We start from the raw sequence: 16,838 nt of genomic DNA, 5'->3' as shown, positions 1-16,838 counted from the left end.
GTTATCCTGGGAGTTAACAGACTTTATTAAAACTAATAAAAGCGGAAACTACACATTAAATGATGTTTTTTTAGATTTAATTGTGATACAAAACACATTACCATATAAAACAGTAAAATAAACACTTTTTAAATAACTTTAAAGATGTATGTTTATTCTTAGAAACCAGGAATCGTGGCAACTGCGTATAATTTTTTGACTTTTGACACTCTTCTTCTTTTATTATCAATAGTGTATAATTATAACTCGTGTTTATTAAAGTGTGAGGACGTATTAGTATTTATTTAGTGAATTGTGAGTGCAATATAAAAAAAAAAACAAATATTTCGTCATGAATTCTATAAAACCTACAATAGAAGAAATACATTTTTGTATGAACGATCCGAATTGTATCAGAAATGTATGTATATTAGCTCATGTTGATCACGGAAAAACAACTGTTGCTGATTCTCTTTTAGCTACAAATCGTTTGGTTAGTAAACGAATGGCGGGGTTTCTTCGTTACTTAGACGATAGACCAGACGAGCAACAACGTGGAATTACGATGAAAAGCAGTACCGTTTCACTATTAAATCTAGTACAAGACGACGATAATAATTATAAAAAAATTTTATTAAACCTCGTCGATACACCGGGTCATATAGATTTTTCGACTGAAGTAGGAGCAGCTCTGAGGGTGTGCGACGGTGCTATTATTCTAGTAGATCTAGTTGAAGGTGTTTGTGTACAAACAAGGGAATCGATAAAGAATGCTTTCAAAGAACATGCGAAAATGATATTAGTGTTGAATAAATTCGATCGGTTGATAGTGGAATTAAAAAAATCAATAGATGAAATATTTCAATGTATTTTAAGAGTTATAGAAGATTGCAATGCCACCATAGCTGAAGTATATCAATACGAGTTTAATAGTAGTGAAATCGATATAGAAGATACAGGATTGTTATTCAGTCCTGATAGCGGTAATGTGATATTCGCTAGTGCAGTAGACGGTTGGGGTTTCACTACGGAACAAATAGCTAAATTATTCGTTAATTTAGTTAAAGGTGAAACAGTGGATTCTTTAAATAAAAAAATTTGGAATTTCGATTGCTACATTAATTCAACAAAGGAGATCAAAACTGGGGCCGTTGATAAGAAGAAATGTAATTTATTTGTACAATTTTGTTTAAAAACCATTGTACATATATACGAAAGTCTTATATTAAGAATGGAGAAAGATAAAATTAGTAAAATACTGGAAAAATTGAATATTACAACAATAACTAGAGATATGACTCACAATGATCCTAAAGTACAAGTTAGAGCGATATTACAAGCTTGGAAACCTCTAGCTTCTACTATATTATTACAATGTTTAAAAAAAATACCTTCACCTTGTAATATTGGCAACAATAAGATCGAATACCTTCTTTCTGTTAATAGATTTTGCGAAGATCAATATCTTAGTAAATGCATTGAAAATGTAAGACCTAATTTCGAGGACATTTCTAATAAAACGAATGTTACTTCGATATCTTATGTATCGAAAATGTTTTGTACGAGCAAAAGAAACCTATCGCAGAACAAACCTAAAGCCTTCGTACCAAGAACAGAAAAAACAATAACAAAACCTGAAGTTATACAACAAACTTCCAACGATAACAACGATGATGTTGCAGTTATAGCTCTAGCCAGAGTTTTCACCGGGAATCTCCATGTGGGTCAAGAGATGTATGTTCTTAATAGATCGTACCTACCAGATCCAGTCGAAATCGAAACAGACCCAATTAAATTCGTAGAAAATAATCCTAATGTTACAAAAGTTACAATTACAGAGTTGTACATGCTTTTCGGAAGGGAATTAACTCTAGTGGATTCGATACCTGCCGGTAACTTATGTGGTATCGGGAATTTGGAATCTTGTGTTATAAGAACTTCAACTTTATCTTCAAGTTTAAACGTCGTGCCTTTAGTGGAACATACGAGGTTAGATCCGGTAGTAAGACATGCTATCGAACCTGTGAATCCTAAGGAGTTGCCGTTGCTCCGTCAAGGATTAAAATTTTTATTGCAGAGTGATTCTTGCGTGGAAGTTATAATGCAGGAGACCGGGGAACTAGTCCTGCTCACGGCGGGCGACGTGCATTTGGAAAAATGCATTGAGGATCTGAAAAATAAATTCGCCAACATCGATATACACGTGTCGAGCCCGATGGTGTCTTTAAGAGAAACCGTTGTAGAAAAAGATGATAATTTTTTGGAGGATAGTGAAAATACGGTTAATTTGGATACGGAATATTTTTCTTTATCAGTTATTGCGGTATCAGTTCCTGACGGTATTTTGGAAGTTATTAGAAATAATTACGATTTCTTGAAGATGGTCGAGGAGCATCAATATAAAAGTTTCATCGATATCGCTAAATCGTACGGGAATATAAATATCGAAGATAAAATAGCGGAAAAATCGTTTAAAAGTAGTGTGACTAAAAAGACATTAACGCATATAACGAATCAGTTAAAGGCGGCGTTTTCTCACTCGTTTTGGAAGGATTTGCATACGAAAATATGGAGCGTGGGTCAATCGGATACCTTTATAAACCTCTTAATAAACACCACGAACACTTATAACCGAAATATATTTTTCGAATTGAATACTTGCGATAAAAGATCGTTATTTGATCACTGTATTACCAAAGCTTTCAATAATATATGTAAAGCCGGTCCATTGTGCGAAGAACCTTTATCCAACTGTGTATTTATAGTGAAAAAATTCGAACTGAACGCTGACGTTAAACTAGAAGATATTTCACCTCAAACAACGTCGAGTATCGAATCAAATATTCGCGATTTATTTAAAAGGGCATTGGAAAAACGGGAAAAACGCCTAATGGAACCTATTTACGTGACGGAAATACAAGTTAATCCCAGTATTTTGGGTAAAGTTTACACCGTAGTGAATAAACGACACGGGAAAATACTCGATAGCGTCGGTATGGATGACGACGAAAGGGTGTTTCTAGTCAAAGCGCAGATACCTGTTATAGAAAGCCGGGACTTCGCTTGTGATATTAGGAAAACCACGTCCGGGCAAGCCAATCCAACGTTGAGGTAATTGTATTTGAAACTAGTTCCGATAGATTTATAATGGACACACTGTATATGCTAATACTAGCGGGTCTTCCAATAAGAGGTGTCATTTTTTGAGATAAATGGTCGGATGTTTATATTTCATGAAATTTTCCGTAACCAAATTGCAAAGCGGCTGCCCTATGTCCTCGATAGACTCACGAATTCCATCTTTGAGGTCTTGAATCGATGCTGGACAGTTGGCGTGGAGCTTATCTTTGACGTGGCGCCAAAGGAAAAAGTCGCAAGGTGTTAAATCACAAGATCTCGGTGGCCAATTGTGATCACCTCTTCCCGTAAAAGATCGAGATGGTTTCGTTGCTTGTGTGGCACGTAGCGCCGTCTTGTTGAAAGTAAACGTTGTTCAAATCAATACCATCCAATTCCGGCCATAAAAAATCATTAATCATGTCTCGATAGCGCAATCCATTCACCGTAACTGTTGCTCCAGCCTCATTTTCGAAAAAGTAAGGTCCAATGACACCGCCAGACCATAAACCGCACCGAACAGTCACGCGTTGAGGATGGAGAGGATTTTCAACAATAACTCTTGGGTTTTCCGAGTCCCGGATTCGATAATTTTGTTTATTGACGTAACCACCAAGGTGGAAATAGGCCCAAGGACCCAATCAGCAAAGACACGACGTTGTTGATGATCGGCCGGCTTGAGTTCTTGTATTAACTGAACTTTATAGGCGTTAAGACCCGAGTCTTTATGCAAAATACGGTGTAATGACGTTTGTGGAATGGCTAATTCCGAAGAACGACGATGAATGGACAAACCTGGGTTTTCTTCAACACTTTGGGCTACAGCAGCAATATTCTCAGTTGTTCTTGAGCGACGTGCACGGGTTTTATTCTTCACATCACTAACTTGTCCCAACAGCTCAAATTTTTCTGTATTGCGGTCCGAGAAGGTGCTTCACGTCGACCCAAAAATGTTTTAGTTTTACGAACCGCCAAACTTTCACCATTTTTATAGTGAATTTTTATAATTTCAATGCGTTGTTGTAGCGCGTATCGTTCCATTTTCACTAATGGCGTAGTTTCTACTTGTCAAATGTCAAAAAATGACAGTTTCAAAAGTGACATTTACCGAAATAGCGGGCTGTGCAAAATAACACCTCTTATTGGAAAACCCTTTACAACAACAACGCGCCCTAGACGTTCGTAAATGTAAAAAATTATCCAACTTGTAGAAAAACTATGATAACGCACACTATGATGACTATAATTGATGATTAACTTCCTGATCTAATCGACAAAATCGTGTTTTCTTATTGAATTTTTTGTCAAGTTGATCTATTTCAAAAATCCGAGTCGTAGATCAAGTTTAGGTCCCAAATTGGGACACGTATAGCACGTATGAGGTGACGCAGCACAGCACGTGGCTTTGTCGTCTACAAGATTGAACACACTGACTCAAATTGTCGACGCAGCGCGACCTGACCTTCAAATTCCTCCTCAGCATCATCCGGATTCTGATTCGGAAGTTGAACCCCAACGTTTTCTATATGCGGATCACCACGCGGCACGTGTAGCATGTCCGAGTCGTGTCGCGCTACCTCACACGTGGTATACGTGTCCTAATTGGTGGTTGCGGAAGATTGAGGCGTTCTTGGGCATTAGTCCCACTCGAGTTAATCTGATAATCGTTTAAAAAAAATCTCGTGTCGATTGGTACAAAGGAATGTTTTAAATTATAGGTATAGTCATTATGAAAAAATTGATGGTGATCCCTTCTACGAACCAGTTGAAGATGATGATGAAGAAGACGCAGAAATCAATGTCGAATCGGCGTTAAGAGCTTGTAGGTTAAGAAAAGAAATTAGGAGACGTAAAGGTTTACACGTGGACGACGAAGTTGTTATTCATGCTGAAAAACAAAGAACTCTGAATAAAAAGAAATAGTACTCGACTGAAGTTTATTTATTTCGTCTGTACATATCAAAAAAATCCTACATTTCCCGCGTTTCTGACTAAAATGAAGAATCACAAACACTCGCGATCGAGGTTTTTATTGTAATGACAAATGACAGTACATTATTTTAGGTTAAGTCGAACAGCGCGCGAAAAAGTTGTAAAAGAAGAAGAAACTTTTACTATTAGAATAATCAGTGACATACGTCAGCAAAAGTTGTTTAAAACTTTTTGTTTTATATAAAATTGAACATTAATTAATCTTTTTTTATATTATTTGAGACACCCTATACTAAAAACGTATAATTTTCACCCCACACAAAAATTTAATGTTGGCTGTATATGATATAAGATGAAGGTTAGGAAAATCTCATTCACCCGTGATCGAGATTTTTATTGTATTGACAAATGACAGTACATTATTTTAGGTTAAGTCGAACAGCGCGCGAAAAAGTTGTAAAAGAAGAAGAAACTTTTACTAATAGAATAATCAGTGACATACGTCAGCAAAAGTTGTATAAAACTTTTTGTTTTATATAAAATTGAACATTAATTAATCTTTTTTTATATTATTTGAGACACCCTATACTAAAAACGTATAATTTTCACCCCACACAAAAATTTAATGTTGGCTGTATATGATATAAGATGAAGGTTAGGAAAATCGCATACACCCCCGATCGAGATTTTTATTGTATTGACAAATGACAGTACATTATTTTAGGTTAAGTCGAACAGCGCGCGAAAAAGTTGTAAAAGAAGAAGAAACTTTTACTAATAGAATAATCAGTGACATACGTCAGCAAAAGTTGTATAAAACTTTTTGTTTTATATAAAATTGAACATTAATTAATCTTTTTTCATATTATTTGAGACACCCTATACTAAAAACGTATAATTTTCACCCCACACAAAATTTTAATGTTGGCTGTATATGATATAAGATCAAGGTTAGGAAAATCGCATTCACCCGTGATCGAGATTTTTATTGTAATGACAAATGACAGTACATTATTTTAGGTTAAGTCGAACAGCGCGCGAAAAAGTTGTAAAAGAAGAAGAAACTTTTACTAATAGAATAATCAGTGACATACGTCAGCAAAAGTTGTTTAAAACTTTTTGTTTTATATAAAATTGAACATTAATTAATCTTTTTTCATATTATTTGAGACACCCTATACTAAAAACGTATAATTTTCACCCCACACAAAATTTTAATGTTGGCTGTATATTATATAAGATCAAGGTTAGGAAAATCTCATTCACCCGTGATCGAGATTTTTATTGTAATGACAAATGACAGTACATTATTTTAGGTTAAGTCGAACAGCGCGCGAAAAAGTTGTAAAAGAAGAAGAAACTTTTACTATTAGAATAATCAGTGACATACGTCAGCAAAAGTTGTTTAAAACTTTTTGTTTTATATAAAATTGAACATTAATTAATCTTTTTTTATATTATTTGAGACACCCTATACTAAAAACGTATAATTTTCACCCCACACAAAATTTTAATGTTAGCTGTATGTGATATAAGATGAAGGTTAGGAAAATCTTCAGTTTCACTGTTCTATAAAGTTATACACTCAACTTATGTCATTCTGACATGTTATTTTCAAGCTGATATGAGTGTTCCACCTAATAAAAGCAAACCGTCCCACAAAGCGGCTATAAAATGGTCCCCCTCGACGCCGATTAGAAAACAAGATAACATCATATCTTCAAAAGCCCGAGAGAAAAATCTTTTGGGATTCAAACCTTCATACGAAGTCGAAAATGAACCAGTTAACATGAAATTTTTGATGAGTAACGAATACATGAGGATGTGGTTCAAACAACGAGCCGTATTTGAGAAATACACGTATACGAGGGAGGAAATTATAAAATCTGAAAGTAAAATTCATCGGAAGTTCGTGCAGAGAATGATGACGTACAGAAAACCTGGTAAAAACGAATTGGTAGAACAGAAATTCATGGAAAAGAAATTGACACCAGAACAATCGAAAGATTTGGAATATCAGAAACTCAAATTCAAACCCGATTGTTCAACAATTTCCACAACGAAAGTACGAAAAAATAAAAGAAACGTGAACCGACAAGGTGAAAATAAAGATTGCGTACCTTGTTGTGAATGTAAAAGTAATTAGGAATAAATATTCTTAAGATACGTAAATTTCATGTAAATAAATTGTCAATAATTTATATAAATTTTACCCATTTATAATTGTAAACTCGAAAGTTTTCATATGCACCTCGTATATTTGATGGATGATTATTTTGAGAGAATTTTAATGAAATGAAAAGAAATAGAAGAAGAACTGGTAAATAATTTGTCGATTTATAATAATTGTAAGCTTAAAAGTTTTCATATGCACCTCGAATATTTGATGGATGATTATTTTGAGAGAATTTTAATGAAATGAAAATAAATAGAAGAAGAGCTGGTAAATAATTTGTCGATTTATAATAATTTTAAACTTAAAAGTTTTCATGTGCACCTCGTATATTTGATGGATGATTATTTTGAGAGAATTTTAATGAAATGAAAATAAATAGAAGAAGAGCTGGTAAATAATTTGTCGATTTATAATAATTGTAAGCTTAAAAGTTTTCATATGCACCTCGTATATTTGATGGATAATTATTTTGAGAGAATTTTAATGAAATGAAAAGAAATAGAAGAAGAGCTGGTAAATAATTTGTCGATTTATAATAATTGTAAGCTTAAAAGTTTTCATGTGCACCTCGTATATTTGATGGAAGATTATTTTGAGAGAATTTTAATGAAATGAAAAGAAATAGAAGAAGAGCTGGTAAATAATTTGTCGATTTATAATAATTGTAAGCTTAAAAGTTTTCATGTGCACCTCGTATATTTGATGGATGATTATTTTGAGAGAATTTTAATGAAATGAAAATAAATAGAAGAAGAGCTGGTAAATAATTTGTCGATTCATATAAATTTAACTAATTATAATTGTTAATTTGAAACTTTTCATATGAACCTCGTATTTTTGACAGATTATTATTTGAAAAATATTTCAATAAAATGAAAAGAAAAAAATAGAAGAAGAACTGTAGTATTCAAGAATCTAGTCCTGTTGTTCGTAATTTTGGAATAAAATCGAAAATATTGAAATCTAAAATTGTTGGCTGTTGACCTACTTTGTTGAGACTGGTTACAGACCTTAACTTTATACAAAAAGAAGAAATTGTGCGGTTTATTTATGTATTTATTATCGAATACAACAATTTTTAACTTTATTAATAAAATGAGTGGAAAAATAATAGAAATTGATGGTTCTTTAATGGAAGGGGTAATTATCGATTTTACTGGCGACAAAAATTTTGTAGTTTACATTAATACCATAATAAGGCTCTCACAATTAAGTTTGTCGTTAAAAAGTTCCTTTTATATAAAACCTCAGATAAGTTAAACTAATTTAATTACAACTCAAAAAATTCTACGTCTTATTTAATTTTACTCAAATGAGATGAATTGAGATACTTGTTTTTTGATTAGTGCCTAGTGTTTAACGTCGTAGTAAAGATTTGCCAATTTATATTATTTTACTTTTGTATTGACTAGTGCATTTTAGGTTAGAATACGATGAACTGAATGAATGTCTCAGTTTGTCGTTCTATTTGACCCACCATCAGCTCAATTTGATATAAATCTGATCATTTGCAAACGGCAGAGCTATAAAAGTGATACAATTTTACAGGGGGGCCAAATCCTTCGAGTTGCCATAACGATAAGTACATTAAAAAAAATACCGGTCCGTATTATAAATATTAGAGGCGGTAGAAGCAAACCGGGCTTAATGGAACAACATTTAAAGGGTAATAAGACAATCAAAACTTCCGAATAATCCATAATGTATTTTCAGGTTTAGAATTGGTAAGAGATATTTGTTCAGCTAAAACGAAAGGTTTAACATTAGGTTCAACAGAAGTAGAATTTTGTCCACAGTCAATTAAGGGCGGTTCTTATAGAGCAGAGGTTAAAACAGCCGGTAGTATCAGCTTATTACTTCAAATAGCCCTTCCCTGTGTATTATTCGCCACTGGTCAAACGAAATTGTACCTTCGCGGTGGTACCAACGCGGAAATGGCCCCACAAATAGATTATACTACCGAAGTGTTTAGGCCAGTGTTAGAAAAGTTTGGAGCTACGTTCGATTTCGATTTAATTAAAAGGGGATACTTTCCTAAGGGAGGTGGTGAAGTTGTGGTTACTGTGAACCCTGTTGAAGAACTCAACCCGGTTCAGTTGATTGAGCAAGGTGAAGTTACTTCGATTTACGGTTGGAGTTTTGTAGCTGGTACTTTACCTGAAAAACTTGCTCATATAATGGCAGATAGCGCCTCTAATGTTCTAAAAAAATATGGAACAGTGAATATTGAGAGGTATAAAGAGGAAAAGCGTATCGCACCTGATAATTGCTCAGGTATTATGTAAGTACGAAACTGGGAGCGAATTTAACGTACTAAAATTAGTAATTTCGTCATTTTTGGTTACTGTTATGTTAAAATTCCAGTTTAGTAGCTGAAACGGACACTAAATGCCTTCTAGGAGGATCAGCTTTGGGTAATCGAAATGAAAAATCTGATGAAACAGGAAGAAGAGCAGCAAATGAGTTATTAGTGTCATTGGAAGAAGGTGTATGTGTAGATAAATATAGTCAAGATCAGGTGATTATATTAATGGCTCTGGCTAGAGGTACATCAAGGATAAAAGTCGGAGAAATCACAATGCATACCAAAACTGCCATATTTGTTGTCGAAACAATTACTAATGTAAGTATACATTGTAATATTTCATTTAATTTAAAATAACTAGGATCTAGATCCTGGAATATAAGAAAGTCCACGAATAGGCCAAGAACCCGTTCTTGGTTGAGCCAAAATTAGGTTTCTCGAGAGGCAGACTCTGCTAGGATAGATAGAAACACTTCTGCTCCACTTAAACATGCACACAAATCGCCTGGTGACTGATCTTTTCCACACTATAGGCATTATGGATGATCCAGAATACCTCTGGTGGATTTTCAAAGGAGATTGTCCTTTTGTAATATTAAGTATTTGGTATTTCATCCTGAGGCATGTCTCAACTTTGGTCATTTTTTTTAAGGACGGTTTTTCTTTGGTGGTTCTGTCTCTGAACATTCTCATGTTTTCTTCTCCAAGCTTTCCAGTACTGTGTGGAGAGGTGGGAGGTTCAGAATAACTTCTAGGGCAACTGTAGGGCATAATTTCATGGCCCCCGTTGCAAGAAGTCAAGCCAATGTTTGTACCTTCGAGTTGTTCCTCGTGGTATTCAAATTAGTTCTAGAACAACTGCCCTATATGTAATAATCGGTCTTATAATTGCAGTGTACATCCCCAATTTCTCTATGCGAAGTTTATACACACCATCAGAGCTTCTGTGACTATTTCCTTTCATTTCGTGGCAGAAATTCATTTTTTCTCTGCCATTCAAAATGTTAGTATCAAAAACGTTTTCCATTAATTTTTCAATAACTAATTGTGAAAATTTTTGTGTAAAAACAGAATAAAAGTGCTTAAAAATTAAAAAAAGTAACTCATCAAGCAGTTCATAATGGAAAAAAGTGGATATTAAGTAAAAATAAAAGCTAAATATGAAGATAAATTATAAATAATCAAAGTTAAAAATCTTTACATCTTGTGAGGTATTCTAATCCCAACTTTTGAATATTTTATCTGAAATTAAATGTTATTAAAGCAAAGACCAAAAAAGGCTGGGACCTAATTTTATACAACACGTTTCGACAAAAAATGAAATTTAAATGCTTTTATTGTTATAGGAGAGGTAAAATTATTCATTTCTTGTAATTCAAAACATATATTCATACCCGGCGATCTTAACGTGTACATTCTTCTTCTACTGTATCTCTTTAGCACTAATTACTTAGAACTATTTTTTAGTTGGATTTATTTCAAATTATCTCTCTTTTGAGCTTGGATTTCTTGTCTCTTAATTTATTAAAACTTTCTCCAACGTTTGCTAATGCCATAAAAATTCTGAACAATCTTCCTTTGTTTCCATCAAAATCCTCTACAGCCCTTAAAGAATGCATCTTGACTTTGTTTGACATTAATTTTTTTCTGCATTTATAAAAATAAACAGATTTTTTAAATTTAGAAAAATCAATCACTAGACACTAATAACAATACACTATTATTTGTGAAACAACTTGGATATACATCATTCTGCACATATGGCCGAAAACGGTTAACGTAGTTTGAAAATTACTTGACATTGACAGTAAACTTGAGAGTGAAAAGACTTTTTCGGTTAAGTTTTACAGTGACGTAAAAAGAATTCTGATAGTTGACTTATAACATAAAAACAGGCTTTTACTATTAAATTTTGTAGTAACAGTGAAAATAATTCTGACATTTGACTTATAATATAAAAGAAGAAGATAAATAATTTCGAGATTTAAAAATGATTCATTAGTAACGGTATTAGTGATTTAGATGTAAAAAAAGTGTAAATATAAAACCGGAGAATAAAAATTAAATAGAAATGGTGGGAAATTATAAAAACTTGATTGGAAATAGTAACTATTGGTACTAGATTTGAACGATTTAATGTGATGTGATTTAGAAGTGTTATAAAGTTTAAAATAATCGATCGGATTTATATATAGATTAATTGAAAAATATCCATGTTAATTGTTTGAACAAAACTACCCAAGACCAAGACCTAGTAAAGTTTAATTTGATTAAATTATTACAAATATGAATTCCAGAAACGTATATTTCGATTAATTCGTATATTTTAAGGTTAAGTTTGAAATAACATCATTGGGGCCAAGAGTAAACATAATATCTTGTTCTGGTTGTTAGAAACAAGAGATGTTAAACCCAAAGTGAGTATATGACACGAAAATGGAACTATCGATAGTGATATTTGATACTGAAGCGAAGAAAAACGTATTTAATTAAAGCATCGATGAATAATAAAAGTTTTTCTTGTTATTTTCCCTTTTCCTATTATTTGCGAGTGGTTAGGTTAGGATTTTGATTGAAACACTTTTTGGGAATTAATAATATATTTCATAAGAAGCTTACAGAAAAGATCGTTTTTTTTTCCAATTATATAAGGTTAAATGATTTTTAATTTTTAATAATTCGGTAATATAGAGAAAAATAAATTAAATAATATAAAAATCTTTACATCAATTGACTAAAAACAAAAAAATTATAACAATAATAACCGCATCTGATTTTATTGAATATACAAGTGTTCATACAAATAAACTAGTAATAAATATGACGGTATTGGATGAGAATAAGCTTAAATTCAATGATTTTCGACATTTTTGGTACCAAAATATCATTTTCAACCCTTATTTAACGATCTTCGATAAAAAAATACCATTTGTTTTTAGTTATGACTTTTTTGTAGCATTTAAGTGGAAAGTTGAACCAAATTTTTCAAAAAGGAACAATTTTTATCTCATTTTCAATAAAGTGTATTTCCAAAAGAAGGAAAACAGTAATGATTCTAGGACATAACCTAAAATCATTCGCTGTTGCCAGTTGTGAGAAAAAACAAAAAATAAAAAAGAAGAAAATAAACTGATGAACACCGCATTTATTTCGAGTTTTAATACAGGACGATTTTATTATTTTGAAGACAATTTTTTCCCTACAGCTAGGGAAAATAAAACATTGTGGCAACACTGCATTTTCTTTGACTTTTGACAGACAATCGGCTAGGAAATGTGTCCGCTCTGAAGTATTAAACTGGCATGGCAAAATTGCATTTCTCTCGATTTTTTGACAGGTATTAGACGTGACCATTTAAGTATGAAATTTACGTGGCAACACCGTTGAAACGATCAAATCACCATGGGATTTTTCCTACATCTAAGAAGAAACGGAAACGTCGCAACATACTGCTTTTCTTTCGACTTCACCTGTCACTAGATTTTTCCTTAAAACTAGGAAACTTTGAGAGCATTGTTCAAGTGTAAAATTTACGTGGCAACACCGCATTTCTTTACATAACAGGTTCGAAATACTTGCTACTTGGTTTTTCCCTAGGACTAGGGAAAAATAGTTATTTAAGTGAAAAATATAGACGTGGCAACACCGCATTTATTGCGATATCATCATGTAAAGGTTATTACCTAAATTTTCCCTACAGCTAGTAAAAATGTATCGCCAATTTCTCATGGCAACACTGTTTTTCTTTCAATATTCGACATCACCATAATTTTGCTCAAATGAAAAAATGATGTGGCAGCAAGGCATTTTTGTAAATATTGAACCGTAGATTGAAGTCATTAAGTGTCTGATAAGATCCCAAAAGGTTTCAAACCACAAAAAAAATCATGAACGCCTCAACTTTTTTTCAAAATTATGTTGTATGTTTCAAAAATGTTGTTGATGGTCGGTCGCCATTTTGATGAAAATAAAGGCAAACGGCGTTGCCACGTCAATTGTGTGTTCTGAGAAGAATAGGAAAAAATGATCAACCCAAAGTCATTCGATAAAATTTGTTTCGTCAAAGCATTTTTCGTCCACAAATTAAATTTGAAAATAGGAAAATTTTTTCTCATATTTCACCTCAAAATTATAAAATCTAATAACCAATACCGACAAATGTTATTCGCACATTTCATTGGATTCAAAAATAAAATTGTCCAAAAATCCAATAAAATATCATTTGAGCAATTTTTTTATCCATCAAATAAATTTTTTGACTTCAACATCGTGTTGAGTTATTTTTCATCCTACTGTAGATAAAAAAAAACGAAATATTGAGCGTAATGATGAGAATGCATCTAATTGTTTATTTCAACAAAAATTTATACGTTTCATTAATTATTTACTTAGAGATGAATAAAAAAACAGCAGAACAATCCTGTAAATCAGAACAGTCCTTTAAGACAAATATTTTTAAATCTAACAACATCCAGATCCTTGTGCGTTTCCAGCACCTCCCGATCCCGGCAACGAGGGGTTAGTAGGGGAATGTTGGGGACCTATTTTAATTCCGTTAGCCTGAAAAACCGTACAATGGATGGAAACGAAGATAAAACAAAATTTACTAAATATTACCTCGTTGTTTATGTCGAAAACTCCTTCCTGAATCTTTTCGTATATTTCTTTTGCTGTATTTATGAAAGCCTCTTCCACATTGGCGGCAGTCTTAGCAGAAGTTTCCATAAAAACTAAACCGTGTTCACGGGCGAACGCTTCCCCTTCTTCTTTCATAACTTCCCGTCTACTTTCCAGATCACTGCACATTTAAATAATTAACCTACAATTAATTACAACAATCTACCGATTCGTTATACCTTTTATTTCCAATCAACATAATAACCATATTCGAATTCGAATGTTGCCTAGCGTCGTCCAACCAAGTCGTTAAATGATTAAAAGTTTCCCTTCTAGTGATGTCATATACTAATAAAGCCCCAGCGGCACCTCTATAATATGATCTCGTGATAGATCTGAAAGCTTCTTGGCCAGCGGTATCCCAAATTTGCAATTTAATTTGCTTGCTATCGATTGTAATCATTCGGGCCCCAAATTCGACTCCTATTGTTAAATCGTGTACGGGTTGAAAACGTTTATCTGTAAATTGGAGCAGCAGGCACGATTTACCCACACCTGAAAATTAATGTTGAAAAACTAGGAAGAAAAAATCGATAATATTATATTAATACTGTTATCTAAAGATAAAATTATTCTTCATCGTGGAATCCATATTTTAAAGATTAAAGTGATAAACATATTGACGACAAGAAACGAATTTCAACCTACAGGAATGAAAATTTCGATTATTATAGATAAAATTTTTGAATATCCTGTTTAGTTAACGTTCTAACAAAGTAAATGTGGTTAAAAACAACCCAAACAGTACAACGTACGTCTAATAAGCTACAAAGGATACGATAAACAATACAGTTGATATTAAAAGTAAATAGAAAAAACAGTAAATTTTAATATTTTACAATAAATAGACTCACCTGTATCCCCAATGATTATATACTTAAACAAATAAGCGTAGGACATGTTTAAAACGTAAAAAAATATTTATGTTACTTTTTATATCCAATTTGTTACGCACTTAACACTGACAGATACCTGGTGATTTGTTGCGCAGTGTCAATAATCAAAACGAATACGCCTCCAATCAAAATCGATAATAGAGTTTTGATAGGGGAATATTATTTTTGATATACAAACACAAATTTATATATAAATTTGAAATTATGATTAAAAACTTTTAATAACGAGATTTATAACATTTATAAATACAGAATGTTGTTAATAATATTGTATTTTTGTTTGGATAAATCCACAATGAAAGCGGTAAGATGTCGATAAAAAAGAAGAAGCGAATTACCTCAAATTATAAAATATAATTAACGAGTAATGTTTAAAAGTAAATAAGATGCTAGAAAATAAAGATACAGTACAAAATCAAAAAATACTATATGTGCCTACTAAGTTGAATAATTTTATTTTTGACTTAGAAATTCTTGGTAAATATTATTTTCATTACAGATTCAATTAGGATTCCTTTTGTTTACAATTTGTTTTATAATTTTGTAGTATGAATTTTGGTTATTGTTTAAATTATTCTTTAATACAGCATGTCTTAATTTTTAGAGCGCAACTTTATCTTGCAAATTATAAAAATGAAGGACTCTGTACTTATTTATTTAAATGATAAGGATGATATACAATTTAACGATTTTTCTTTGGCTCTAACTGATCGTTATAAAAGGGACAACCCGATTAGTACGCAACTTTTGGGCGATTTTAATGAAGAAACTTCTAAAATTATAGCTGGGAAATTGTCGAAAAAATTAGGGAAAGTCGTGTTTTTAAGTTTTAATTTGAAACAGGATCGTCGATTAAACCCACTCCTGGAAAAGAAAATATGCGAGGAATTTGATAAAATTTCACATTTGCTTTGATCTGTTATTTTATTTATCTGATAATAAAATTTTTATTACGAAACATGTATTTTTATTTCTGAATGAATCAAAATATTTTCAAAACAAAATTTCATGTTTTAAAAAGGACAAAATTAAAGGGAATACAGTCACAGGACAAAATTTAGGATATATTTTTAGATAATAGTGCCTTATAATAAGAAAATTTGGTATTTTTTGAAAATTTTTCAAATACGTACAAATTAAATACACTCGTGAGCAAAAAAATCGACGCTGGCAAAAAAAACTGAACACAAAATTGTATTTTTCTTATTAAAACATTGAAGCTTATAGCATTAGCTTCAAATTTATGTGAAATATTATAATGTTCCTTGCTCCCCCAGTCCAACAATATATCATGAAGGGTAACCACCCTTTTTGTGATTGTTTATAACAGTGCTAATTACGAATACCTCACCCTTATAAGAAAAGAAGAAGTGTTGTCTTTAGGTGTCTACCCATAGACAAAGAATGTCTATGCAACCCAAAATACATCTCGGTGATATTCGGGTTGTCTAAGTGCTAGGAAGACATTTTTAATTTTTTTTTGTAACGTATTCTATATAATTGAAATAAAATGAAATATACATAAAAATCTAAAACAAATACAATGAATATAATGATTTAATAAAAGTGTGGATCAACGAGAAAGTTCCATTATGCTTTAATGAAACTGATAAACGATATTTTTTATTTGGTTTTAGCGAAATTATTTTAAAAACACTATTTCTAAGGCCAAAACTGTATCCTTTTATCGAAATATTTATAACAAAATATCCGAGTAGCCATATCATTTAAACAAAACTAATTGCAATATAAAAGT

At 32.1% G+C, this 16,838-nt stretch overlaps 5 protein-coding genes across 8 annotated transcripts; 4 read left to right on the top strand and 1 right to left on the bottom strand.

The window, feature by feature from the left end:
- Nucleotides 1–207: 207 nt before the first annotated feature.
- Nucleotides 208–5,026, top strand: LOC130893143 (elongation factor-like GTPase 1). Of its 2 annotated transcripts, XM_057799001.1 has the most exons (3): nt 228–400; nt 459–3,090; nt 4,815–5,026. In XM_057799001.1, exons 2-3 carry the CDS (start codon nt 485–487, stop codon nt 5,017–5,019), a joined length of 2,811 nt encoding a protein of 936 aa, XP_057654984.1. In that variant the 5' UTR covers nt 228–400; nt 459–484; the 3' UTR covers nt 5,020–5,026. The 2 variants fall into 2 exon arrangements, with proteins under 2 accessions (XP_057654983.1, XP_057654984.1); XM_057799000.1 differs by having other exon boundaries at nt 208–3,090.
- Nucleotides 5,027–6,628: 1,602 nt separating this feature from the next.
- On the top strand, nt 6,629–7,235 carry LOC130893161 (uncharacterized). Its single transcript, XM_057799041.1, has one exon. It carries the CDS (start codon nt 6,653–6,655, stop codon nt 7,172–7,174), a length of 522 nt encoding a protein of 173 aa, XP_057655024.1. The 5' UTR covers nt 6,629–6,652; the 3' UTR covers nt 7,175–7,235.
- Nucleotides 7,236–8,167: 932 nt separating this feature from the next.
- On the top strand, nt 8,168–12,022 carry LOC130893153 (RNA 3'-terminal phosphate cyclase). 2 transcript variants are annotated; one of them, XM_057799032.1, is made up of 5 exons: nt 8,168–8,344; nt 8,753–8,870; nt 8,918–9,485; nt 9,569–9,827; nt 11,841–12,022. In XM_057799032.1, the coding sequence occupies exons 1-5, from the start codon at nt 8,255–8,257 to the stop codon at nt 11,901–11,903; spliced, it is 1,098 nt and encodes a 365-aa protein (XP_057655015.1). In that variant the 5' UTR covers nt 8,168–8,254; the 3' UTR covers nt 11,904–12,022. The 2 variants fall into 2 exon arrangements, with proteins under 2 accessions (XP_057655015.1, XP_057655014.1); XM_057799031.1 differs by having other exon boundaries at nt 8,172–8,344; nt 8,627–8,870.
- Nucleotides 12,023–12,090: 68 nt separating this feature from the next.
- Nucleotides 12,091–15,199, bottom strand: LOC130893158 (ras-related protein Rab-2A). 2 transcript variants are annotated; one of them, XM_057799038.1, is made up of 4 exons: nt 15,041–15,199; nt 14,366–14,681; nt 14,127–14,307; nt 12,091–14,069 (listed from the first exon to the last, which is right to left on the bottom strand). In XM_057799038.1, exons 1-4 carry the CDS (start codon nt 15,084–15,086, stop codon nt 13,971–13,973), a joined length of 642 nt encoding a protein of 213 aa, XP_057655021.1. In that variant the 5' UTR covers nt 15,087–15,199; the 3' UTR covers nt 12,091–13,970. The 2 variants fall into 2 exon arrangements, with proteins under 2 accessions (XP_057655021.1, XP_057655020.1); XM_057799037.1 differs by having other exon boundaries at nt 12,091–14,307; nt 15,041–15,184.
- Nucleotides 15,200–15,411: 212 nt separating this feature from the next.
- LOC130893163 (proteasome assembly chaperone 4-like) lies at nt 15,412–16,040 on the top strand. Its single transcript, XM_057799044.1, has 2 exons — nt 15,412–15,559; nt 15,687–16,040. The coding sequence occupies exons 1-2, from the start codon at nt 15,469–15,471 to the stop codon at nt 15,995–15,997; spliced, it is 402 nt and encodes a 133-aa protein (XP_057655027.1). The 5' UTR covers nt 15,412–15,468; the 3' UTR covers nt 15,998–16,040.
- The last annotated feature ends 798 nt before the right edge of the window (nt 16,041–16,838 follow it).

Source organism: Diorhabda carinulata, chromosome 4, assembly GCF_026250575.1.
Source record: "Diorhabda carinulata isolate Delta chromosome 4, icDioCari1.1, whole genome shotgun sequence".
In the NCBI taxonomy this organism is placed as follows: domain Eukaryota; kingdom Metazoa; phylum Arthropoda; class Insecta; order Coleoptera; family Chrysomelidae; genus Diorhabda; species Diorhabda carinulata.
The sequence above is the reverse complement of the archived record's forward strand: the minus strand, read 5'-3'. Positions and strand labels throughout refer to the sequence as shown.

Bases quoted from the DNA above. Each gene is read 5' to 3' on its own strand.
- LOC130893143 (XM_057799000.1), top strand. From the start codon at position 332: ATGAATTCTATAAAACCTACAATAGAAGAAATACATTTTTGTATGAAC. The intron at 3,091-4,814 runs GTAATTGTATTT...TTTAAATTATAG, and splicing joins CAAGCCAATCCAACGTTGAG to GTATAGTCATTATGAAAAAA.
- LOC130893161 (XM_057799041.1), top strand. From the start codon at position 6,653: ATGAGTGTTCCACCTAATAAAAGCAAACCGTCCCACAAAGCGGCTATA.
- LOC130893153 (XM_057799031.1), top strand. From the start codon at position 8,651: ATGTCTCAGTTTGTCGTTCTATTTGACCCACCATCAGCTCAATTTGAT. The intron at 8,871-8,917 runs GTAATAAGACAA...ATGTATTTTCAG, and splicing joins AATGGAACAACATTTAAAGG to GTTTAGAATTGGTAAGAGAT. The intron at 9,828-11,840 runs GTAAGTATACAT...GTATATTTTAAG, and splicing joins TTGTCGAAACAATTACTAAT to GTTAAGTTTGAAATAACATC.
- LOC130893158 (XM_057799037.1), bottom strand. From the start codon at position 15,086: ATGTCCTACGCTTATTTGTTTAAGTATATAATCATTGGGGATACAG. The intron at 14,682-15,040 runs GTGAGTCTATTT...ATTAATTTTCAG, and splicing joins TATAATCATTGGGGATACAG to GTGTGGGTAAATCGTGCCTG. The intron at 14,308-14,365 runs GTATAACGAATC...TTAAATGTGCAG, and splicing joins ATGTTGATTGGAAATAAAAG to TGATCTGGAAAGTAGACGGG.
- LOC130893163 (XM_057799044.1), top strand. From the start codon at position 15,469: ATGCTAGAAAATAAAGATACAGTACAAAATCAAAAAATACTATATGTG. The intron at 15,560-15,686 runs GTAAATATTATT...CTTAATTTTTAG, and splicing joins TTTTGACTTAGAAATTCTTG to AGCGCAACTTTATCTTGCAA.